The sequence below is a fragment of the Engystomops pustulosus genome, chromosome 5 (assembly GCF_040894005.1).
Source record: "Engystomops pustulosus chromosome 5, aEngPut4.maternal, whole genome shotgun sequence".
Lineage (NCBI taxonomy): Eukaryota > Metazoa > Chordata > Amphibia > Anura > Leptodactylidae > Engystomops > Engystomops pustulosus.
In genome coordinates this window covers 1725987-1739582 of record NC_092415.1, presented here as the reverse complement: position 1 = coordinate 1739582, position 13596 = coordinate 1725987, and the positions used below count along the sequence as shown (strand labels likewise).

The 13596-nt window shown below is 41.3% G+C and overlaps 1 protein-coding gene across 1 annotated transcript in view; it reads left to right on the top strand.

Annotated features, from left to right (window-relative positions):
* The window catches only part of LOC140132337 (uncharacterized), a 38857-nt gene extending 25523 nt beyond the window's left edge, over positions 1-13334 (top strand). The window contains exon 4 of the mRNA XM_072150986.1: positions 13092-13334. Coding sequence (XP_072007087.1) covers positions 13092-13193 — 102 coding nt within the window. The 3' untranslated portion in view covers positions 13194-13334. The remainder of the gene's footprint in view (positions 1-13091) is intronic.
* The last annotated feature ends 262 nt before the right edge of the window (positions 13335-13596 follow it).

Below are 13596 nucleotides of genomic sequence, written 5' to 3'. Positions count from 1 at the left end.
ACTCCCATCATACTGTACACATAACTACTCCCATCATTATGTACACATAACTACTCCCATCATACTGTACACATAACTACTCCCATCATACTGTACACATAACTACTCCCATCATGCTGCACACATAACTACTCCCATCATACTGTACACATAACTACTCCCATCATGCTGTACACATAACTACTCCCATCATACTGTACACATAACTACTCCCATCATGCTGCACACATAACTACTCCCATCATACTGTACACATAACTACTCCCATCATACTGTACACATAACTACTCCCATCATGCTGCACACATAACTACTCCCATCATACTGTACACATAACTACTCCCATCATACTGTACACATAACTACTCCCATCATGCTGTACACATAACTACTCCCATCATACTTTACACATAACTACTCCCATCATACTGTACACATAACTACTCCCATCATGCTGTACACATAACTACTCCCATCATACTGTACACATAACTACTCCCATCATGCTGTACACATAACTACTCCCATCATAGTTTACACATAACTACTCCCATCATACTTTACACATAACTACTCCCATCATACTGTACACATAACTACCCCATCATTATGTACACATAACTACTCCCATCATGCTGTACACATAACTACTCCCATCATGCTTTACACATAACTACTCCCATCATACTGTACACATAACTACTCCCATCATACTGTACACATAACTACTCCCATCATTATGTACACATAACTACTCCCATCATGCTGTACACATAACTACTCCCATCATGCTGTACACATAACTACCCCATCATGCTTTACACATAACTACTCCCATCATACTGTACACATAACTACTCCCATCATGCTGTACACATAACTACTCCCATCATGCTGTACACATAACTACTCTCATCATGCTGAACACATAACTACTCCCATCATACTGTACACATAACTACTCCCATCATACTGTACACATAACTACTCCCATCATGCTGAACACATAACTACTCCCATCATGCTGTACACATAACTACTCCCATCATTATGTACATATAACTACCCCCATCATACTGTACACATAACTACTCCCATCATGCTGTACACATAACTACTCCCATCATACTGTACACATAACTACTCCCATCATACTGTACACATAACTACTCCCATCATTATGTACACATAACTACTCCCATCATACTGTACACATAACTACTCCCATCATACTGTACACATAACTACTCCCATCATGCTGCACACATAACTACTCCCATCATACTGTACACATAACTACTCCCATCATGCTGTACACATAACTACTCCCATCATGCTGTACACATAACTACTCCCATCATACTGTACACATAACTACTCCCATCATGCTGCACACATAACTACTCCCATCATACTGTACACATAACTACTCCCATCATGCTGTACACATAACTACTCCCATCATGCTGCACACATAACTACTCCCATCATACTGTACACATAACTACTCCCATCATGCTGTACACATAACTACTCCCATCATGCTGTACACATAACTACTCCCATCATGCTGTACACATAACTACTCCCATCATACTGTACACATAACTACTCCCATCATGCTGTACACATAACTACTCCCATCATGCTGTACACATAACTACTCCCATCATACTGTACACATAACTACTCCCATCATACTGTACACATAACTACTCCCATCATACTGTACACATAACTACTCCCATCATGCTGTACACATAACTACTCCCATCATTATGTACACATAACTACTCCCATCATGCTGTACACATAACTACTCCCATCATACTGTACACATAACTACCCCATCATACTGTACACATAACTACTCCCATCATGCTGTACACATAACTACTCCCATCATACTTTACACATAACTACTCCCATCATACTGTACACATAACTACTCCCATCATGCTGTACACATAACTACTCCCATCATACTGTACACATAACTACTCCCATCATGCTGTACACATAACTACTCCCATCATACTTTACACATAACTACTCCCATCATACTGTACACATAACTACTCCCATCATACTGTACACATAACTACTCCCATCATGCTGTACACATAACTACTCCCATCATAGTTTACACATAACTACTCCCATCATACTTTACACATGAAGGGTGCCCCCGACTGCATAAGGAGGGCGCCCTCTGACTGGGGGTGTCCTAGTGTTGCAATTTATTACATGGGACGTTTGCACTTTAAATAGGGGTGGTATTTGCTTCCTTTCTCCTCCCTGCTGCTGCTGCTGCTCTGCCCCTCCCATAGCTGAGCCTTTATAGGGCAGGCACTGGGCCTGCACTTCCTCTTGCCCGCGCCATCTTCAAGCTGTCCCTCCCTCCCTCCCTACTGTTACTTGGTTTTTGTTTTTGATGTTTTCGGTTTTCAGTGATCATCTCAAGTCACAGCTGACGGAAAATGAGAATTGATGTGGATTTTGCCCGGAAGTCGAAGTGCTGATTCGGGAGTCCGGTTGAGCAAACCGCTTCGGGCAGCTATGGTTTACAAAGAGATGGATGAAAATTGTGGTTAATTTTTTTTAAAAAAGTATTAAGTAATAATTGTTTTGCTGAAGGAAAATGAGAATTGATGTGGATTTTGCCCGGAAGTCGAAGTGCTAATTCGGGAGTCCGGTTGAGCAAACCGCTTCGGGCAGCGATGGTTTACAAAGAAACGGACGGAGATTGTGGTTAATTTTGAGTATTAAAGTAATAATGGTTTTCGGTGATCATCTCAAGTCACAGCTGGCGGAAAAGAGAATTGATGTGGATTTTTTCGGAAGTCGAAGTGGTGGTTCGGGAGTCCGGATGAACAAACCACTTCGGCAGCGATGGTTTCCAAAGAAACGAACTGAGATTGCGGTTGATTTTGAGAATATTAAAATAATAATAATTGTGTTTATTAGCAATAAATAGCTGTGACCTTTTCTGCCCAACAGGAAGCCTCGTGTCATCATTTCTTAGTTATGTTTAGTTATAAATGGTTTATGGGGTTAATGTTACGGGTAGGATTATGTATCTTTACTAAGTGCCTTAATGTGGAGTTAAATGGGTAATGTTTACTACCTCCCAGTCTAACTACCCCCATCATACTGTACACATAACTACTCCCATCATACTGTACACATAACTACTCCCATCATACTGTACACATAACTACTCCCATCATACTGTACACATAACTACTCCCATCATGCTGTACACATAACTACTCCCATCATGCTGTACACATAACTACTGCCATCATTATGTACACATAACTACTCCCATCATTATGTACACATAACTACTCCCATCATACTGTACACATAACTACTCCCATCATACTGTACACATAACTACTCCCATCATTATGTACACATAACTACTCCCATCATACTGTACACATAACTACTCCCATCATACTGTACACATAACTACCCCATCATTATGTACACATAACTACCCCATCATACTGTACACATAACTACTCCCATCATACTGTACACATAACTACTCCCATCATGCTGTACACATAACTACTCCCATCATGCTGTACACATAACTACTGCCATCATTATGTACACATAACTACTCCCATCATACTGTACACATAACTACCCCATCATACTGTACACATAACTACTCCATCATGCTGTACACATAACTACTCCCATCATACTGTACACATAACTACTCCCATCATACTGTACACATAACTACTCCCATCATTATGTACACATAACTACTCCCATCATGCTGTACACATAACTACTCCCATCATGCTGTACACATAACTACCCCATCATGCTTTACACATAACTACTCCCATCATACTGTACACATAACTACTCCCATCATTATGTACACATAACTACTCCCATCATGCTGTACACATAACTACTCCCATCATGCTGTACACATAACTACTCCCATCATACTGTACACATAACTACTCCCATCATACTGTACACATAACTACTCCCATCATGCTGAACACATAACTACTCCCATCATGCTGTACACATAACTACTCCCATCATGCTGAACACATAACTACTCCCATCATACTGTACACATAACTACTCCCATCATGCTGTACACATAACTACTCCCATCATACTGTACACATAACTACTCCCATCATTATGTACACATAACTACTCCCATCATACTGTACACATAACTACCCCATCACACTGTACACATAACTACTCCCATCATGCTGAACACATAACTACTCCCATCATACTGTACACATAACTACTCCCATCATACTGTACACATAACTACTCCCATCATACTGTACACATAACTACCCCATCATGCTTTACACATAACTACTCCCATCATACTGTACACATAACTACTCCCATCATGCTGTACACATAACTACTCCCATCATACTGTACACATAACTACTCCCATCATACTGTACACATAACTACTCCCATCATGCTGTACACATAACTACTCCCATCATACTGTACACATAACTACTCCCATCATACTGTACACATAACTACTCCCATCATGCTGTACACATAACTACCCCCATCATACTGTACACATAACTACTCCCATCATGCTGTACACATAACTACTCTCATCATGCTGAACACATAACTACTCCCATCATACTGTACACATAACTACTCCCATCATACTGTACACATAACTACTCCCATCATACTGTACACATAACTACTCCCATCATACTGTACACATAACTACTTCCATCATACTGTACACATAACTACTCCCATCATGCTGAACACATAACCATAGCTCCCAACCGTCCCGATTTTGACGGGACTTTCCCGTTTTTCGTACCCCTGCCCCGCGTCACGGGCAGCTATGATATTGTCACGGATTTCCCCCCCAGGTCCCGCTGTGTCCCGCATAGTAAATACTTTGAAAGTCTGAACTCACAGTACAGAATGGCTGCTACAGACATCGGGAGGGAATCCTTTTCAGAGAAGTGTCGGATTAGCGCAGAGCAGGGACCACGTCATCAGCTCAGATCAGTATCTGTCCATATATGGTCACTGCATCTCCTAGGGTTCCCCAGAGCAGACATCGGGAGGGAATCCTTTTCAGAGAAGTGTCGGCTTAGCGGAGAGAGCAGGGACCACGTCATCAGCTTCAGATCAGCATCTGTCCATATATGGTCACTGCATCTCCTAGGGTTCCCCAGAGCAGACATCGGGCAGGGAATCCTTTTCAGAGAAGTGTCGGGTTAGCGCAGAGCAGGGACCACGTCATCAGCTTCAGATCAGTATCTGTCCATATATGGTCACTGCATCTCCTAGGGTTCCCCAGAGCAGACATCGGGAGGGAATCCTTTTCAGAGAAGTGTCGGCTTAGCGGAGAGAGCAGGGACCACGTCATCAGCTTCAGATCAGCATCTGTCCATATATGGTCACTGCATCTCCTAGGGTTCCCCAGAGCAGACATCGGGCAGGGAATCCTTTTCAGAGAAGTGTCGGGTTAGCGCAGAGCAGGGACCACGTCATCAGCTTCAGATCAGCATCTGTCCATATATGGTCACTGCATCTCCTAGGGTTCCCCAGAGCAGAGATCGGGAGGGAATCCTTTTCAGAGAAGTGTCGGGCTTAGCAGAGAGAGCAGGGACCACGTCATCAGGTCAGATCAGTATCTGTCCATATATGGTCACTGCATCTCCTAGGGTTCCCCAGAGCAGACATCGGGAGGGAATCCTTTTCAGAGAAGTGTCGGGCTTAGCGCAGAGCAGGGACCACGTCATCAGGTCAGATCAGCATCTGTCCATATATGGTCACTACATCTCCTAGGGTTCCCCAGAGCAGACATCGGGCAGGGAATCCTTTTCAGAAAAGTGTCGGGCTTAGTGGAGAGAGCAGGGACCACGTCATCAGCTTCAGATCTGTCCATATATGGTCACTGCATCTCCTAGGGTTCCCCAGAGCAGACATCGGGCAGGGAATCCTTTTCAGAGAAGTGTCGGGCTTAGCGCAGAGCAGGGACCACGTCATCAGGTCAGATCACCATCTGTCCATATATGGTCACTGCATCTCCTAGGGTTCTCCAGAGCAGACATCGGGAGGGAATCCTTTTCAGAGAAGTGTCGGCTTAGCGGAGAGCAGGGACCACGTCATCAGCTCAGATCTCTATCTGTCCATATATGGTCTCCAGGGCTTCCCCAGACACAAGCTCTTTATATAATTAAATTACATAAAGTTTTGGCCAGGCTGAGATTCGAACCTGGGACCCTCTGCACCATAGACAGGAGCCTAACTAACTGAGCTATAAGCCCAGTGATACAGAGCTAGGGATTTCTGGTAAGTAAGAAGTGTTATCTGCCACTGTTACACTGTGACACAGACTAATGCACTGATATATAGAGAGGGATCTTCTCAGAGATTATTATTGTAATTATTGAGACTATTATTATTATTATTATTATTATAAATTTTATTATTATGGAGATGATTATTAATAATGGTAAAAATAATAATAATCATCTCAATAATAATAATAATAATAATAATAATAGTCTCAATAATAATAATAATAATAGTCTCAATAATTACAATAATCTGAGAAGATCCCTCCCTATATACCAAGGCAGTATATAGTTCTTAGTTACCAAAATTCTCCACTTGTTAATCACTGAGGTTATAGCTCGGTTGGTTGAGGCGCTGTGTTATTATTGTACATGGACACTGCAGGTTCTGGGTTCAAATCCCAATGAGGATAATTTTTTTTTTTTTTTAAATTATGATTTTTATTATTTTTAATATGGCTAAAATTTGGGGCGTGGCCAAGGAGTGATTGGGGGTGTGGCTTAGGGGGATCGCCGCGGCACACTACGCGTGCCGCCATTTTGTCCCTCTTTCCTTTTCCCAAATGTTGGGAGGTATGCATAACTACTCCCATCATTATGTACACATAACTACTCCCATCATGCTGTACACATAACTACTCCCATCATGCTGTACACATAACTACTCCCATCATACTGTACACATAACTACTCTCATCATGCTGTACACATAACTACTCCCATCATGCTGTACACATAACTACTCCCATCATGCTGTACACATAACTACCCCATCATACTGCACACATAACTACTCCCATCATACTGTACACATAACTACTCCCATCATGCTGAACACATAACTACTCCCATCATGCTGTACACATAACTACTCCCATCATGCTGTACACATAACTACTCCCATCATACTGTACACATAACTACTCCCATCATACTGTACACATAACTACTCCCATCATACTGTACACATAACTACTCCCATCATGCTGTACACATAACTACCCCCATCATACTGTACACATAACTACCCCCATCATACTGTACACATAACTACTCCCATCATGCTGTACACATAACTACTCCCATCATACTGTACACATAACTACTCCCATCATGCTGTACACATAACTACCCCCATCATACTGTACACATAACTACTCCCATCATGCTGTACACATAACTACTCCCATCATACTGTACACATAACTACTCCCATCATACTGTACACATAACTACTCCCATCATGCTGTACACATAACTACTCCCATCATTATGTACATATAACTACCCCCATCATACTGTACACATAACTACTCCCATCATTATGTACACATAACTACTCCCATCATTATGTACACATAACTACTCCCATCAAGCTGTACACATAACTACTCCCATCATACTGTACACATAACTACTCCCATCATTATGTACACATAACTACCCCATCATACTGTACACATAACTACTCCCATCATACTGTACACATAACTACTCCCATCATGCTGTACACTTAACTACTCCCATCATACTGTACACATAACTACTCCCATCATACTTTACACATAACTACTCCCATCATACTTTACACATAACTACTCCCATCATGCTGTACACATAACTACTCCCATCATACTGTACACATAACTACTCCCATCATTATGTACACATAACTACCCCATCATACTGTACACATAACTACTCCCATCATACTGTACACATAACTACTCCCATCATGCTGTACACTTAACTACTCCCATCATACTTTACACATAACTACTCCCATCATGCTGTACACATAACTACTCCCATCATACTGTACACATAACTACTCCCATCATTATGTACACATAACTACCCCATCATACTGTACACATAACTACTCCCATCATACTGTACACATAACTACTCCCATCATGCTGTACACTTAACTACTCCCATCATACTGTACACATAACTACTCCCATCATACTTTACACATAACTACTCCCATCATACTTTACACATAACTACTCCCATCATGCTGTACACTTAACTACTCCCATCATACTGTACACATAACTACTCCCATCATGCTGTACACTTAACTACTCCCATCATACTGTACACATAACTACTCCCATCATACTTTACACATAACTACTCCCATCATACTGTACACATAACTACTCCCATCATACTGTACACATAACTACTCCCATCATGCTGTACACATAACTACTCCCATCATACTTTACACATAACTACTCCCATCATACTGTACACATAACTACTCCCATCATACTGTACACATAACTACTCCCATCATACTGTACACATAGCTACTCCCATCATACTGTACACATAACTACCCCCATCATACTGTACACATAACTACTCCCATCATGCTGTACACATAACTACTCCCATCATGCTGTACACATAACTACTCCCATCATACTGTACACATAACTACTCCCATCATACTGTACACATAACTACTCCCATCATGCTGTACACATAACTACTCCCATCATACTGTACACATAACTACTCCCATCATGCTGTACACATAACTACTCCCATCATACTGTACACATAACTACTCCCATCATGCTGTACACATAACTACTCCCATCATACTGTACACATAACTACTCCCATCATGCTGTACACATAACTACTCCCATCATACTGTACACATAACTACTCCCATCATGCTGTACACATAACTACTCCCATCATACTGTACACATAACTACTCCCATCATACTGTACACATAACTACTCCCATCATGCTGTACACATAACTACTCCCATCATACTGTACACATAACTACTCCCATCATGCTGTACACATAACTACTCCCATCATACTGTACACATAACTACTCCCATCATACTGTACACATAACTACTCCCATCATACTGTACACATAGCTACTCCCATCATGCTGTACACATAACTACTCCCATCATACTGTACACATAACTACTCCCATCATACTGTACACATAACTACCCCCATCATACTGTACACATAGCTACTCCCATCATACTGTACACATAACTACCCCCATCATACTGTACACATAACTACTCCCATCATGCTGTACACATAACTACTCCCATCATGCTGTACACATAACTACTCCCATCATACTGTACACATAACTACTCCCATCATACTGTACACATAACTACTCCCATCATACTGTACACATAACTACTCCCATCATACTGTACACATAACTACTCCCATCATACTGTACACATAGCTACTCCCATCATGCTGTACACATAACTACTCCCATCATACTGTACACATAACTACTCCCATCATACTGTACACATAACTACTCCCATCATACTGTACACATAACTACCCCCATCATACTGTACACATAGCTACTCCCATCATACTGTACACATAACTACCCCCATCATACTGTACACATAACTACTCCCATCATGCTGTACACATAACTACTCCCATCATGCTGTACACATAACTACTCCCATCATACTGTACACATAACTACTCCCATCATACTGTACACATAACTACTCCCATCATGCTGTACACATAACTACTCCCATCATACTGTACACATAACTACTCCCATCATGCTGTACACATAACTACTCCCATCATACTGTACACATAACTACTCCCATCATGCTGTACACATAACTACTCCCATCATACTGTACACATAACTACTCCCATCATACTGTACACATAACTACTCCCATCATGCTGTACACATAACTACTCCCATCATACTGTACACATAACTACTCCCATCATGCTGTACACATAACTACTCCCATCATACTGTACACATAACTACTCCCATCATACTGTACACATAACTACTCCCATCATACTGTACACATAACTACTCCCATCATGCTGTACACATAACTACTCCCATCATACTGTACACATAACTACTCCCATCATGCTGTACACATAACTACTCCCATCATACTGTACACATAACTACTCCCATCATACTGTACACATAACTACTCCCATCATACTGTACACATAACTACTCCCATCATACTGTACACATAGCTACTCCCATCATGCTGTACACATAACTACTCCCATCATACTGTACACATAACTACTCCCATCATACTGTACACATAACTACTCCCATCATACTGTACACATAACTACCCCCATCATACTGTACACATAGCTACTCCCATCATACTGTACACATAACTACCCCCATCATACTGTACACATAACTACTCCCATCATGCTGTACACATAACTACTCCCATCATGCTGTACACATAACTACTCCCATCATACTGTACACATAACTACTCCCATCATACTGTACACATAACTACTCCCATCATACTGTACACATAACTACTCCCATCATGCTGTACACATAACTACTCCCATCATGCTGTACACATAACTACTCCCATCATACTGTACACATAACTACTCCCATCATACTGTACACATAACTACTCCCATCATACTGTACTGTTAGGGATTTTTATGCAGGGCCCCAACAGCCCTCTTGACTTTTGTAAGGTGAGTCCTAATTAACCCTTTCATGATTGAACATAGAGACCAAGACATGTCAATCTCTTAGTCAAGATCTTCTCCTCTTTAATAATCAAAATGCATAATATATAAGAGACAGAAGAGTCATCAGAGGGGTGTGAATAGTATACTGCAAAGCTATTGGACATCAGCACTTCTGGGAAAAAAAAAGTGACTTAATTGTGTTCAGTTCTCAGAGACCTTGTACACAGATATTGTTTATACTAAGAAGAAGATAAGTGGCTCCAGAATCATATTATTATGCAGCTTCGAGGACAGACTGGCTTCTCATTACATGTCACAGGGTATTAGCTGACAGGCCAGCAAACAGGTTACATAAAATGAAGTTTGAATCATGACATTAACTTAACAATGGTCAGGGAACATGGCCGCTGTATCTAAGATGGCGGACAGTAGTCAAGATGGCGTCCGAAACCAGTGCGACCTCCTTAACAGTACACATAACTACTCCCATCATGCTGTACACATAACTACTCCCATCATACTTTACACATAACTACTCCCATCATACTTTACACATAACTACTCCCATCATACTGTACACATAACTACTCCCATCATGCTGTACACATAACTACTCCCATCATACTGTACACATAACTACTCCCATCATGCTGTACACATAACTACTCCCATCATGCTGTACACATAACTACTCCCATCATACTGTACACATAACTACTCCCATCATACTGTACACATAACTACTCCCATCATGTTGTACACATAACTACTCCAATCATACTGTACACATAACTACCCCCATCATACTGTACACATAACTACTCCCATCATGTTGTACACATAACTACTCCAATCATACTGTACACATAACTACCCCCATCATACTGTACACATAACTACTCCCATCATGCTGTACACATAACTACCCCCATCATACTGTACACATAACTACTCCCATCATGCTGCACACATAACTACTCCCATCATACTGTACACATAACTACTCCCATCATGCTGTACACATAACTACTCCCATCATACTGTACACATAACTACTCCAATCATGCTGTACACATAGCTACTCCCATCATGCTGTACACATAACTACTCCCATCATACTGTACACATAACTACTCCCATCATGCTGAACACATAACTACTCCCATCATTATGTACACATAACTACTCCCATCATACTGTACACATAACTACTCCCATCATACTGTACACATAACTACTCCCATCATGCTGTACACATAACTACTCCCATCATACTGTACACATAACTACTCCCATCATGCTGTACACATTACTACTCCCATCATTATGTACACATAACTACTCCCATCATACTGTACACATAACTACTCCCATCATTATGTACACATAACTACTCCCATCATGCTGTACACATTACTACTCCCATCATTATGTACACATAACTACTCTCATCATACTGTACACATAACTACCCCATCATACTGTACACATAACTACTCCCATCATGCTGTACACATAACTACTCCAATCATGCTGTACACATAACTACTCCCATCATGCTGTACACATAACTACTCCCATCATTATGTACACATAACTACTCTCATCATACTGTACACATAACTACTCCCATCATACTGTACACATAACTACTCCAATCATGCTGTACACATAACTACTCCCATCATACTGTACACATAACTACTCCCATCATACTGTACACATAACTACTCCCATCATGCTGTACACATTACTACTCCCATCATTATGTACACATAACTACTCCCATCATACTGTACACATAACTACTCCCATCATACTGTACACATAACTACTCCAATCATGCTGTACACATAGCTACTCCCATCATACTGTACACATAACGACTCCCATCATACTGTACACATAACGACTCCCATCATACTGTACACATAACTACTCCAATCATGCTGTACACATAGCTACTCCCATCATACTGTACACATAACGACTCCCATCATACTGTACACATAACGACTCCCATCATACTGTACACATAACTAATGTATACCTGTGACTATTCCCGGTATACTGTACATGGGTGTAATATAAGTAATGCCGCCATACACTGCACACAGATAATTCTGCCCCATTGTGCAGGTTATTCCTCCTGATTGTGTTTCCTTCTTCTCCTTCTACAGATTTGTTCTCTTTTAAAGCCACAATTTCCCATAATGGACCTAAAAATAACTTGGGGTCAGAGGAAGACGCCTGTGACCTGCGAGCAGCGTATGGCGGTATAATCATCTGATGTCACAGCCTGCTGTGTGTAAGACGTCACCTCTGTCCTGTCCTCCACCAGAAGAACCAACCCGGCACCATAATCACTAAAATACAAAGTCCTCAAATGTTACAATGTACATAAATTATACTGTCAGATTGTACATGTGAATAGTACTGTCATACAGTATTTCTCAGTAGTGTGTGTGGTCTACACGTGGCTGTATGAACTATCTACAGCACCTGGGCATGCTCCTGATGAGGCTCAGTATTGTGTGTGACCTCCATGTGCCTGTATGACCTCCCTACAACACCTCGGCATGCTCCTCATGAGGCTCAGTATTGTGTGTGGCCTCCACGTGCCTGTATGATCACCCTACAACACCTCGGCATGCTCCTGATGAGGCTCAGTATTATGTGTGGCCA